The sequence below is a fragment of the Bison bison genome, unplaced genomic scaffold, assembly GCF_000754665.1.
Source record: "Bison bison bison isolate TAMUID 2011002044 unplaced genomic scaffold, Bison_UMD1.0 scf7180017864038, whole genome shotgun sequence".
NCBI lineage: Eukaryota > Metazoa > Chordata > Mammalia > Artiodactyla > Bovidae > Bison > Bison bison.
Window position 1 is genome coordinate 5139130 of NW_011494610.1, and position 14177 is coordinate 5153306.

At 52.3% G+C, this 14177-nt stretch overlaps 1 protein-coding gene across 1 annotated transcript in view; it reads right to left on the bottom strand.

Annotated features, from left to right (window-relative positions):
• NFATC2 (nuclear factor of activated T-cells, cytoplasmic, calcineurin-dependent 2) overlaps positions 1-14025 on the bottom strand; it is a 144060-nt gene extending 130035 nt beyond the window's left edge. Inside the window, 1 exon segment of the mRNA XM_010835127.1 lies at positions 13876-14025. Within this exon segment, the coding sequence (XP_010833429.1) occupies positions 13876-14005 (130 nt within the window). The 5' untranslated portion in view covers positions 14006-14025.
• Positions 14026-14177: the final 152 nt, after the last annotated feature.

Here is a 14177-nt window from a genome sequence, read left to right on the forward strand (position 1 = left end):
TGAGTCACACCTGAACTGACTCAGAAATGAGACGTCGGCTCCCTGTGAGCCCTGGAAGGTAATCCGCTTCTGCAACAGACATCTGAGAGGCCACATCACCACCGCCCTCCCTATCCCATCAGGCTCTCAGGGGCTCACCCCACATCCAGGCCCTAAGAACGTTTGGGGAGACTTCTGGCCACTCTCTGGAACCGGAAGACAAGAAGGCCGCGGCAGCCACTCTAGCCCCACCGCAGCAGGGCGTCTGCATGGAGATCCGGGTCTCGGTCCATACACGGTGTTTGAGGCCCCCGTTCCACAGCCTTGCACCCCGGCTGTGTGACCTGGGGTCCTCTGAGTCCTCATGCATAATACGGGGCGGAGGTTGGTGACAATACCCACCTGACACTTCATCTCACACACACGAAATCCAAAACACACAAAATAAACGCTCGATAAATAAGGCCTTTTGGGATGTTAGTATCATTATTATGGAAAGAATTATCATTTAAGTTGAAAATTCTACCCTCTATCTGCTTTCATTTGGCTTCCCTGGTGACTCAGATGGTAAAGAATCTGCCCGCAATGCAGGAGATCTGGTTTGATCCCTGGGTCAGGAAGATCCTCTGGAGAAGGGAATTGCCACCCACTCCTGTATCCTGGCGAATTCCATGGACAGAGCATGGGCTACAGTCCCTGGGGTCACAAAGAGTCAGACAGGACTGAGTGACTAACACTTTCTGTTTTCATTCCCTTATTTTACAACTTAAAGTGTGACACACACCAGCCCCCCCACCCCACCACCAGGGACTTCTTTTAAAAAAGAAAAAGGGAAGAAACCTTTATAAAAATAAAATGGATCGGTCAGCACTTTGGATTCTCTTTTTCTGCTAGCCTTCAGAAAATATGTGGAGTAGGTAAAGAATGCCTCCGACACTCATTTCGTTCCATGCTTTGTCCTTCTTCTGGGCTACCTGGGAGCTGATCAACTAACTCTCACTAAAGTTCAATGGACATGAGTCTGAGCAAGTTCCAGGAGATGGTGAAGGACAGGGAGGCCTGGTGTGCTACAGTCCATGGGGCTGCAAAGAGTCGGACGTAACTGAGCGACTGAAGAACAAAGGTAACCGCAACAAGTGACTGTGACACGTCTCCACCTTTTACTCCACACCAAGAAGCGCTCTGTATGTATTTAACACTCACTAGCATTTGTCTTGGGAGAAGGCAATGGCACCCCACTCCAGTACTGTTGCCCGGAAAATCGCGTGGATGGAGGAGCCTGGTAGGCTGCAGTCCATGGGGTCGCACAGAGTCAGACACGACTGAAGCGACTTAGCAGCAGCACTAGCAGCATCGTTTGTCTTACAAGAACCCTTCGAAGCAGATGATAGGGTCCTCATTTTCTAAAAGGGGAAAGTGAGGCTCAGAGAGGGTGATTAATTTGCCCAAGATCACACAGCTGCTAAGTGGCAAAACCGGATTCGGTCTCAGGCAGCCCAGCTCCTCCAGCCCCGTAACTCACAAAAGGGAATATTTCCTGGATCGTGACGCCTTCACCCCAACACAGAAAACTGAGGTGTCCCCAGGACAGGAACTGCTCCGGAGCCCCATGAGGAGGTAGGCTGCCCTAGACAACAGACGACACAGATTCCTTTCTTCTGGAATACTCATAATCCCTCCGTTTGCCCCAGGATTGAGTCAACGATTATTTAAAAACCTCACTCAGGCCACATGGAGCTCTCTGCCAGCTCCTGCCCTCCTGTTGCCCAGCTCCTGCCCTCCTGTTGCTCACCCTCAAGGACACACGGCCAAGTCTGAGACCGCCGCCAGCGCCAACCCACCGGCCAACAGATTGCTTTTGAAAAAAGGAACAACGAGAGAACATCTTCTCTCCGCCGAGGACAAGCTGGTGGAATTTTCAGGAAGCAGAATAGAATGACTAAAATAGAAAGCCAGCTCAGGAAGCTCCAGGAGGCGTCTGTCCTCAGGAGGGGGAGGGGCCGCGCGAGCCAGGGCGCTCGACTTCAACGACGACGCCAGGAGAGGAGCCAGGATCCGGCCGCAGGCCGGACGCCCCGCGGCCCAGCGGCCGAGCCCCAGAGCCGAGGTCCACCCCTGTCTGAAGCGACAGACCCACCGTTCACACCCCGAGGTAGTGGGAGGCCCGGGCCCTGGGTTTGAGACATCACAGTCTGTTGCCATGGCAACGGAGTGAAGCTTCTACAACCTGGCGGCCGCACGTGCAGCAAGAGGGCGGAGAGAAGCGAAGCGGGAGGGAGGGGGTCCTGGGGGTCCCGCCCCTCCCCTCCATCCCTCGGCTCTCATGAGCCCTGTGTGTTAGGGGCTGCAGGAAACGCCAAGAGGAGCCGAAGCTGGATGGACTTCGCATCTGGCGGCTTGCACCACCTGTAGGAAAGACCTTTGAAAAGTCACAGATTGCGCTTTGAGTAACACATACAGCGCTCAGCAAACTTTCCAACAGGCCCCCCATGCCCCTGTGGCCCCCAGCAGACACACATGCGGGCAGTAACTGGATTCCCGATCAATGAATCGTGTGTTAATGATGACGGGGAGAATCAGGTGGTCACACCCTTCATTCAGAAATGACACACACAGACGCAGGGCGTGAGAGGTGAGAAATTCCATCCAGCTAAGTCAGGTCCAGAGATGCCAGCAAGGGAAAGAAGGCAGTTTACCATCCTGTCTCGTTCGACGTGGAGCCACTGGAAAAAGCCACCGTGACTGCCGTGCTCTTTGCTGACCCTGCCCCGGCTAAGACAGCTGTCTGCCTTCAGACAGGACAGAAAGGAGCGCTGGGTCCTGCCTCCCAGGCAGCCTGCTGTGAGGCCAGGCGCCCGAGACCCAGGACCCAGGACAGTGTGCCAGCTCCAAGTCTTACAGACTGGCTACTGGCATGGCTGTCTGCAAATCCACATGCACCTGCATGTCCTCCTTCTGGAGAGAAGTGGAGAGATGTGTGAAATCTGCAGGCCTCGAGTTCAGCTTCCGGATGGGAGGGCAGGGCCCAGGCATCTGATAGACATGAAACCCCACCTCATCCTCAAACTGGGATGGAAAGAACCGGGTGGAATCATTCCATGGGGCCCTCATGCTTTCAAGAACTTCAAAGACCTTCCCATCTGCCTTCATTCATTGCGCCTCGAGCTCTCCTGTGTACCACGAGGCTGACAAGCACCAGGAAGGCAGGTACCATCTACTCCTCTGTGTCACCGAGGGGGCCAGGGAAGCTGAGGGGGGTGGGGGTTCAGCCCCAGGGACAAGAACAGTCAGGGCAGGGACTCTTCCGGCGGTCCAGAAGACCTCGCCTTCCAGTGTATGGGTGGCGCTTCCATCCCTGGTTGGGGAGCTGAGAGCCCACATGCCTCTCGACCAAAAAACCAAAACATAAAACAGAAGCAAGATTGCAACAAATTCAATAAAGGCTTTTAAGAAATGATCCACATCAAAAAAAAAAACCTTTTGAAAGAAACCAGGGGCAGAGCTGGGGTTCAAATTGAGACATCATTTAGATGCCATAAGATATTAAAAGGCCTCGGCGCCTTTTTACAAATGTGCATCCACCATTCAAGATACAGAACACTTCAATCCTGCTACATGGTTCCCTAGTGGCCACACCCAGCCAATAACCCTCATTCAGGGGGACCCACTCGCCTGCCTTCCCTCACTATGGCCTGGCTTTGCCTGCTGTGACCATGACATAAAACTGTATGGAATGTACATGTACATGCTGTAAATCTCAACCTTATGTCTGAGATTTAACCACATCATATGCAGTTACGGTTTCTTTTTCATGGCCGTGTAATAGTCCATCAGATGCCGACATCAGCCTTGGCTTATCCAGTCACCATGCCACCCTGCCTCCGTTTTTCAGGAAGACAGCCATCTGAGGTGGGATTTGTGCTTCAGAGAGGCCCTTCTCTAAGAGAGGACAGTCTTTCCCCATTTGTCATGAGGCACACAGCAGAGAGAGGGGCTCCGGTGACTTCCTTGCCAAAAGAAGAAGAAAAGATCTGGTCAGAAGAATCAACCAGAAACAGACCTCAGATAATCCTCCCTCTGAAGTGGGGTGCGCGTGGCTACCCCGCCTCTCTGCCAAGGCCCTGCGCAAGGAGACACAGGCAGGGGCCCGGCCGCCTTCTCTGCTTTGGTTCCTCCAACTCACTCGGCCAAGACCCCCGTCACCTTTATGCCAGTGCCTCAAAGAGCTGTGCCCACTGAGCCCCGCAACTCCTGACACAGCGTGAAAAGCTGGTTTCCACCTTTCTTTTAGCCAACTTGAAATGCAAGTGTAAACTTCCCCTTGAAAACAGTGGGGCCCCTGGAACCCCTGGCCAGGGGCAGAGACTTAAAATTAATGCCTAATTGACAGATGGCTTCTTTATTTACACTCATCGCCAGGAGCTTTCACTTCAGTGCCCTGTCCCCGGGGGCGGGTACACTTCATCAGAGGCTCCTGCCGACCCCGGGCATTAATGACCTCCTCCTTTCTCCATGGCAACAGAGATGAGGTCACGGGTTGTGGATTTCACACCCGGAGCCCACCTTCTCAGGACCATGCAGGTAAACAGCCCCTTTCTGTGGTCTTTACAATAACGTACGCAAGCACTGCAGACGTCAAGGCTCCCCCACCCCTCCCCGCGCTCGTTTAACAGTCCACCTTTCTCAGCGTGCCCAAGAAGGTTTGTTTTGATAAGGACCTTTATAAATCCTGAGCTTTTGCAGGCACCTTTCTTACCTTCAGAAAGCTCACTCAGGCGTGGCTCAATTAAAATTCACGCAGAAGCACTGCCTCTTAGAAACTTAGTATCTTAGTAACTGAAACAGGCCCAAGTGAGAAAATTCCCTTTTTTCTCAAAACCTCAGGTCAGGACGCACAGATGGTCCCAAACGCCAACTCAGGAAAAGCAATCTCTCTGCTCTTCCTGTAGCGTCCTCTCTACCTTGGATATATTTCTCTGCAGAAGAAAACAGCACTCAAAGTCTACGGCACAGAACTTCAGATCTAAATGCCAGTTTGTAAGAGATGCAAGGGACAGAAGAAGACTCAACAGTGCCACAGGGACACCACTGGCAAAGTCCGTCACACGGAGGCCAGTGCAAGAAACATGACCTGCTTCTTCAACAAAGGCAAGAAAACAGACTGGTGGGGATTTTTATAAAGTAAGAGAGATCTAATGGCCACGTCAATGATTTACAATGTTCGGGTCTTGTCTGGATCTTTGTTCAAACAAGTTAACCATGAAAAGACACTTGTGAGACATGCAGTAAGTTTAAACACTGGACGTTTGAAATTAAAGATTATGGCTTTGGGGGCTTCCCAGGTGGCGCTAGCAGTAAAGAACCCGCCTGCCAATGCAGGAGACTTAAGAGATGTGGGTTCGATCCCTGGGTCAGGAAGATCTCCTGGAGGAAGGCATGGCAACCCACTCCAGTATTCTTGCCTGGAGAACCCCATGGATAGAGGAGCCTGGAGGGCTACAGTCCATGGGGTCGCAAAGAGTCGGACACGACTGAGTCAACTTAGCACGCAATACAGCTTTTTAGGTTTGGTAATGGTATTGGATTTTTCTCAGGAGCCCTTATATTTGAGAGCTACATCCTAATCTATTAATAAAATATTCTATCATCTGCAATGTGATTTAAAGCAAGCAGAAGTGGTGATGCAGAGCACACACTGAGGAGGGGGGGACATAAGACTGGCCTTCAGTAGGTAACCATAGAGACCGGGTGCTGGGAACACGGCAGCTAATGATGCCATCGTCTCTACGTTTCCACATTTTGGACAAAGTTTAGGAAAACGTCACAGGCCGTTCCTCTTGCTTTGGAGGAACCCGCCGCGGGCTTTCTTCCAGGTAGGGAAGTTGACACAGCCCAGGAAGAGCCCCAGGGCGAGTCTTGCCTTCTTCCCTGAGCTCGGTTTGGGAACAATCAGTAAAACCCAACCTCGCACCAGCCCAGGGAAGCCGGGTCTGGCCGAAGCTCTGGGGCGCCTGTGGCTGTTTCCTGTGCTGGGGAAAGAGGAGACAGGAAGTCCCTTAGTGGGGGGAAGCCACAAGACATCCACCACACGGCACTTCCCAAGGCTGCCGCGTCCTGGCCCAGGGTCAGGGGTCCGCAGCGCCGGGGCAGGACCCTGAGGAGCAGCCTCAGGGAACCTTGCAGCCTGAGAGTCTGGACAACTGAGAAAGCTTTTGCAGCTGGCCTACTTCTGCGGCTGAGGCAGGGACCCATGCCCCGGGCAAGCTTTTCATCAGAACTGACCCCCTACAGAGGGCTGCCCCAGTGGCTTAGTGGTAAAGAATCCACCTGCCAATGCAGGAGGCAAGGTTCGATCCCTGGGTCGGGAAGATCCCCTAGAGGAGAACATGGCAACCCACTCCAGTATTCTCACCTGGGAAATCCCATGGACAGAGGAGCCTGGTGGATTCCAGTCCATGGGATCACGAAGACTTGGACACAGCTAAGCATGCATGCAAATCGCATGTAAGTTAGGTATCATGCTGCAATGCCAGCTGAAGCCCCTCGGCCAGTGACTCATCTCCAAAAGGCATCTTCTCTTCCAGGCAGAGGCTTTAACCTCTGAGCCACCAAGGAAGCCCCTCTTAAGGCTCAGGATTCCTTAAAGGCGAGGGCAGAGACTTTCCCCTCCAAGGACCCAACGCTCTCAAGAAGGTGGGTGAGCCCGACGGTTTCTCAGAGCCCACCACCCTGCTCCCAGCCTGCCGTCCGACCTTCACGCAGCCCCGCTGCCCGCACTCAGTCACACTGCCTTGCGGGAACCTGACCACCCCCATCTCACAGATGAGAAAACACAAGCGGAGAGGATCAAAATCACCTGCCTGGAGGCAAACCACTCAGCGGGGATTATGCAACTTCTCATCCATTTATAAGGCGATGGTTTACTGCGCGCTCGCCAATGCCCGGCACTTCAACTTGGCCAAGGCCAAGCTAGTAATGGACACCTAAGTCAGAATTTCAAGCCGGGATTTCCTGACTTCAGTCCTGTTGCTCTGGCTCAGTAGGCCTATGGCCGTGGAGTTGGGGGCGGACACGTGCCCCGGGAGGCATGCACGACAATCCACTGGGCTGTAGAGAGAAATACAGAAATAGCAGAACCCCAGTTTATATTCTGTCCTTCCCCACTTGGGTTTTTGTTGCATATTTTATGAGTATAATCCCATTAGGATAGCAGTGAACAGTCCACTGATAATTGCATAGATACCAAAACATCATGGGTGAATGCAGCCCATGTTGGCATTAAGGGTACCCAGGAAAGCTGGGGTCAGTGAGATTCTGGCTGAACTGTAGTGCTGAGGACAGGGACTCAGGACCCCAGCTGCCTGGGCTCGAAGCCTGTCCTGCCGTGTACTGCTCGTGACTCTCAGCAAAAGTGAACTGACCCCCAAGAATTCTGACTTCATGGGTCCTGGGTATGCCTGAAAGATTCTAGTCTGTAGCCAGGATTAAGGACCACTGGCCACCAAAGCTGCATTTCTCAAATGTATTCAATCCCATCATCTTACAGGACTAAAAAGCCTTGGGCACCAACTCAAATAGCACAGCATTAAGATTTTAAGAGCCTCTACTTCTGATCAAGGGCATCCCTGGGAGGTCAGTGGGAAAGAATCCGCCTGCCAACGCAGGAGACACGAATTCTATCCCTGGGTCGGGAAGATGCCCTGGAGAAGGAAATGGCGATCCACTCCAGTATCCTTGCCTGGGAAATCCCATGGACAGAGGAGCCCGGTGGGCTACCGTCCCTGGGGCCCCAAAGAGCAACCGAAACAACTTCTGATCAAAAGCTGAGGGCGCCTTAAGAACAGACGGCCTTTAATTTGGAAGCTGGGATGACATGTGTTCAATAGTAAAGGATGATTCAGGCAACTTTCTCCCTAGCTCTTGCTCCTCCCTCGACGAGGCCACTGCTCGACTCAGCCCTCGTTTCACCTTTCCAGCTGCACCTGGAGACGCTATTTGCACAAAGCAGGCTCATTAAGGCTTGTCCTTAACTCAACACAGACGGCAACGTCTCTGAATGTCACATGTGTTTAGCAAACTCGCTTGCTTAGAGTAGAGCTCTATTTTTAGTAAGCACCAAAAAAAAAAAAAAAGCCCGTGATGCTGTATATCAGCACCTCATTTGTCCCTATTTGTTTACCAGGCTGTGTCCCACACTGGCCTGGGGGCCAGACAGGGGCAAGACCACATTTCATTCATCTGTGTACTCCCACAGGGCCTGGCACAAAACCAGCATTCAATGAGTGTTTGCTGAAAGAATGAGGCTTTAATTGTGCCCTGTGAATGGGCCGAGAGCAGGTGGCCCTGAGCTCAAGTGCAGGTGACATTAGAGAACGGGCGACAGCAGGGTCTGTGACTCTACCTGAAAATGGTATAAAGCTGAGCCACCCGCCATGCAGGAGACCCGGGTTCCATTCCTGGGTCAGGAGGATCTGCTGGAGAAGGGTATAAAGCTGAGCCACCCGCCATGCAGGAGACCCGGGTTCCATTCCTGGGTCAGGAGGATCTGCTGGAGAAGGGTATAAAGCTGAGCCACCCGCCATGCAGGAGACCCGGGTTCCATTCCTGGGTCAGGAGGATCTGCTGGAGAAGGGTATAAAGCTGAGCCACCCGCCATGCAGGAGACCCGGGTTCCATTCCTGGGTCAGGAGGATCTGCTGGAGAAGGGTATAAAGCTGAGCCACCCGCCATGCAGGAGACCCGGGTTCCATTCCTGGGTCAGGAGGATCTGCTGGAGAAGGGTATAAAGCTGAGCCACCCGCCATGCAGGAGACCCGGGTTCCATTCCTGGGTCAGGAGGATCTGCTGGAGAAGGGATAGGCTACCCACTCCAGTATTCTTGAGCTTCCCTTGTGGCTCAGCTGGTAAAGAATCCACCCGCAATGCAGGAGACCTGAGTTCAATGCCTGGGTTGGGAAGATCCCCGGAGAAGGGAAAGGCTACCGGCTCTAGTACTCTGCCCTGGAGAATTCCGTGGGCTGTATAGTCCTTGGGGTCGCAGAGAGTCGGACACGACTGAGTGCCTTTCACCCCGGGCTTTACAGGTGCAGAAGGGACACACGCGTGCAGTGTGCTCCTGCGGTACATGGGACCTGCGGCTTTCATCAGCCTTTCAGAGGTCTGTGACCCAAAGAGTTTGAGGATCAGCAGAACAAACTATAAGCAACGGTCAGGAGTCCATTTTCCTTTCTGAAAGGTCAAAGTTAACGCCATATGCATCCGCTTACCAGAGGAGGGGCATGCCAGACTCACTGAGGCAGACTGGGAGCAAGCCCTCCCAACACGGCCCAGAGAAGATCTGGCACCGCTGGAGGTGACTGGGGATCCCCAGGGCCCATCCGTCTTTCCCAGTGTATTACAAGTTGGAAGAAGTAAGAATGCCTTGAATTCACATGCACATACAAAGAAATTAAACTTCTGTCTACCAACAGCCAGCACGCCTCTCCCCTCCAAGGTGGGCTCATAGCCAGGACCCCCAGAGCCCTGTCTGCATTCTTTCTATTACTATGCATTTAGCTCTTTCCCTCAAAAGAAAATAAGAGTTTACCTTGCATGCCTCTAAGCAAATAAATCTGAAAATTCAGAAAGGTGAAGTGGGTGATTTCCTAGGAAGAAAGTTTACCAAAACTGGCTCTAGTCAAAATAGAAAATGGATACAGCCCAATTCCCATAGACACGATCGAGAAAGTTATCCCAGAACAAGACCATAAAAAGGCACCAGGTCCAGATGGCTTCACAGGGGATCCTATCACAACGGGAGAAACTGGATAGTCCCAACAATACACACGTTGTTCCTGAACATAGAGAAGGAGAGACGTTTAGACTTGACAGCACACCAAAAAGCACATTACAGACATCACTCGCGGCTTAGCTGCTGCGCCACATCCAACTCTTACGATGCCATGGACTACAGCCTGCCAGGCGTCTCCATCCATGACATTTTCCAGACAAGAATATTGGAGTCAGTTGCCGTTTCCTTCTCCAGGGGATCTTCCCTGATCCACGGATCAAACCCAGGTCTCCTGCATTGCAGGCAGATTCTTTACCGGCCACCAGGTGAACACTGCTAAAAGAAATCTTAAAACAATATTATCCAGTAGATGCCAGGCCCACCACCATAAGAAAATAATACCCAGTGACCAAGTGGGGTTAATACCAGGAACGTTTCAATATTAGGAAAGCTATTAATATAAATGATCTTAGAATAAAATCATGTTTTTCCATAGATGCTAAAAAGTCTGTGGCATCACTCAACTCCCATTCCTAATCAAAACTCTTATGAAAATAGAGACGGATGGATACTTCCCTAACATAAATACATATGCCTCAATTCTAAAGCTAACACTGAAGATTCTCCTGCCTGGGTGAGGAACAAGGCAAAGATGCCTATTTTCCACTACCATGTAGATGCTACTGGAGGGATCAGTCGATGCAATTAGACAGAAAAACAATTAGAGACACTAACTGATTGAGGGCAGGGACTGAGTCTCATTTTCTACTACATCCCCAGGATCTAACACCATAGGAGCTCAATAGTTAGATGGATGAGTAAGTGAATGATGACTCACATGAACTGAGCACCTCTATTAACGAAATCAAAGGTTTAATAAAAAGCTAGTGACAAATGACACTGTGTTAAGTGATGTGAATGGGTTAAGCCATTCAAGGCAAACAGTTGCCTGTATGAGGTAAGTACTATCATTCAATCATGTGACAGCTGAGCAAACAGAGGTCCAGAGAGATTAAATGACTTACCCAAGATCATCTTGTCAGTAATGTTTTAAACTCCAGTCTTGCACGGTGCCAGGCCCCTAACTGCTTTGTGCGCATCTCTCGTCAAGTGAGGGGACGAAAACTCACACGGTAGATCCGAAAGATCTAGAGCAGGACTCTAGGGCTCCAGAGCAGGACTGCCGGGCTCACATTTCAGCTCTGCCGTGTACCTGCTCTGCTTTCTGGGGAAAGTTCCTTCACCTCTCTGTGCCTCATCAACCCCCTCTACAAAATGAAGGTGACAACCTTCTGTGAAGTGTGTACCTTCTATGGTTGGAGGGGTACTACACGGGCTAATCACAGCTGCCACACGCTCAGGTTCCACAAAATAAGCATCTGACTTCCCCCAACTCCCTACGTGCCGTCACCAGTTCCTGACAATGTCTGTCCCAGGAGCAATCCTCTTCCTTTCTTGGCCTTTTGCCAAGCCCATTGCCCAGAGTTAAAGAGAACACCTCACGTGTACCACCAACATATTGTCATGTGGGACAAAGCCCATTAGCAAGACACGGACTAGTGTTGACCCTTGGGGAGTTCCATCATGCGGAAGCAGAGCAAAGTGACTGCTATTAACATCTGGGTGAGACTGAGCCTGACCCTCATCTGGAACAGCTCGCTTCAGCCTCTCAAGGCTCGCAGCATCCCTTCTCTTACTGAGCCATGACGTTTCTGTCCTGGTGCCTTCCCAGCAAGGCCTGATTACAGATTCCACAGCATAATTCCTCATCCTTAAGTTGGGCTGCACGTTTGGCAAGGAGTAACTTTATGGTTGGAGAAGGCAATGGCACCCCACTCCAGTACTCTTGCCTGGAAAATCCCATGGACGGAGGAGCCTGGAAGGCTGCAGTCCATGGGGTCGCTAAGAGTCAGACACGACTGAGCGACTTCACTTTCACTTTCCACTTTCATGCATTGGAGAAGGAAATGGCAACCCACTCCATTGTTCTTGCCTGGAGAATCCCAGGGACAGGGGAGCCTGGTGGGCTGCCCTCTATGGGGTCGCACAGAGTCGGACACGACTGAAGCAATTTAGCAGCAGCAGCAACTTTATGGTGGAGCAACCTGCCAAAGGTTACCTCAGCCAGGTGATCTAGGCTATCATCAATAATGATAAATCATGTTGATGGTAGGTACCCACAATATGATGTGATGGAAATGGTCACTTTACCTCTGTGGTCTTCCTCCCCCAAAACCCATAGCCCTGTCTAACCATGAGAAAAACATAAGACCCCACTGAAAGGACATTCTACAATGCACCTAGTCAGTATTCCTCAAAACTGTCAAGCTCATTAAGAAAAGGGGGGGGGTACAATCTAAACAAAGTATGGACTTAGCTTTATAAAACTGTATCATAATATTGGCTCACTAATTGTAACAAATGCATCCTGCTAACGGATATTCCTCCTATGGGGAGCTGGGTGCTGGGTATACAAGAGCTTGCTGTACTCTCTTTACAATTTTTCTGTAAATTTAAGACTGTTTCCAAAATAAAGTTTATTTTTTAAAGATAGATGCTGGGGCCTTCACCATGGTCATTTAGACACCCATCTGGCAGCCACCAAGCACCCCTTTGCCAAGAAAAACTATAAAAAGCACCTCCCATCAGATTTGGCTTAGAAACTATTTCCCCGGAAATCTCCCCGCTGCAGGAAAAAAAAAAAAAAAATCCGTTGATTGTGAATCTTGGAGGGGTGTAAGTATTCCCTCCAAACATGACTTTAATCTTAACGAAGAGCAAGACCACGGATGCTAGAGGGATCATTTGCAGATTCTTAATTGTATCTTTTCAAAGCAAAGGATGGCCTCCAGATTGCAACTCAAGAAGACTGGTCTCTTTGGCTGGCTAATTATTTCCATCTCCAGCCAAAATAGAGAATAATTACTAACTACCATCTTCACTTGGTATCCGATCGAAGGGCATCTCTGAAGTCAAAGCAAGGCCCTCACCTGGAGTTTCACCTGAAGACGCTGCGGAGGGAAAGTTGAAACTTCTCTGCCTCACACAGCATCTCTGGGAAACAGCAAACTTGGGAGAGTCCGGAAAGGGCCTCCTACACACACCAGCCAGCACAACCCCTTCCTGCTCCCCAGAAGCAGCCGAGCCCAAGTGCATCTGGAAGTCACCAACAGGCCTGCCCCCAAGGCTTCAACAAGCACTGGCTGGGCTAGGCTGTCAAAATCAGGAAGCCTGTCTGGTGTTCTGTTTTTTTCCAAGACAACCTGCTAACCAGAAAAATACAGTGAGGCTGGGTGTGCGACCGCCTCCTCTGACCAAGGCTCCTGTTAAACACGTGAAATGACGGCCCAGCGGGGGGAAATCCCCAGCCCCCAGCGCAGAGCGCACTTGCAGGTAGGGACTGACAGGTCGCTGAGGCAGGAATAAGCCTGCACCTTCCTGAAACCACAGGCGGGCACCCTCCAAGCCCCCACAGTCTGGTTGCCTGTGGGGCGGGGGGTGGGGCCCACTTAATAAAGCTCAGACTGAAGCATGTGAGGTGATGTGCAAACGGCAGCGGCAGAACGCAGGGAGGAAATGGGCCAGCCGCCTAAGACGAGGGCAAACCACGCTCTAGCATTAGACACAGACAACCTCCTCCTTAGAGTCAGCGCAGCGTCCCCAACAAGGGCTCGCACACGGTGGGGGTCGGAGGTGGGCGGATCCGCCTCACCAGCCCTCTTTTTGCACCAGTCCCGGCCGAAAAACTCCATTCTTTGGCTTCCTCACCTCTTCCCTCCAAAGGCAAAACCCATAGCTTCCACCGCGCACTGATGACCAACGGCGGGCCAGAGACCAGCTGAGACCCCTGCTCCCTTTTGCTTCACTACCAGGGACCCTCGGGGAGAAGGAACTGGAAACTGGCGCCCCACCAGGCAGAGTGAGCCTAGTGCCCTCTAAAGGCGGCTGCAGTCTCCGACGGCTCCCGCCCTCCCTCTCACCTGGGGAGAGGCAACTTCACCCCAACTCAAGTTCAGGCCCCCCAGGAAATGTGACGCGTGGGGCAAAGGGGCCCCACCCGCGGCCACTGCCCAGGCCCCAGCCCCAGCCCAGGCTCGGGGGCCAGGCCGGGGCGAGCCTCCACCGACCTTCGATAGGATTCAAATAGTCATAATCGAAGAGGATGGAGAAGTCGAACTCGTCTTGGGGGCTGTCCCCAGGCTCGTGGCCCGGGGCGTCCCCGCCGTCGGGGTCAGGCTGCGGCTCCGGGGCGTCCATGGCGCGCGGAGCGGCGGGCGGGCGGGCGGCGGGCCGGGGGCGGAGGCGGGCTCGGTGGACTCGCGGGCCCCTCGCCGGCGACGGCGAAGGGAGCAGGAAGCGGGGCGGAGAGGCGGGCGGAGCGGCGGGGTCACTGTCCTCGTGGGGACACACGCGGGGTCCGGGGATGGCG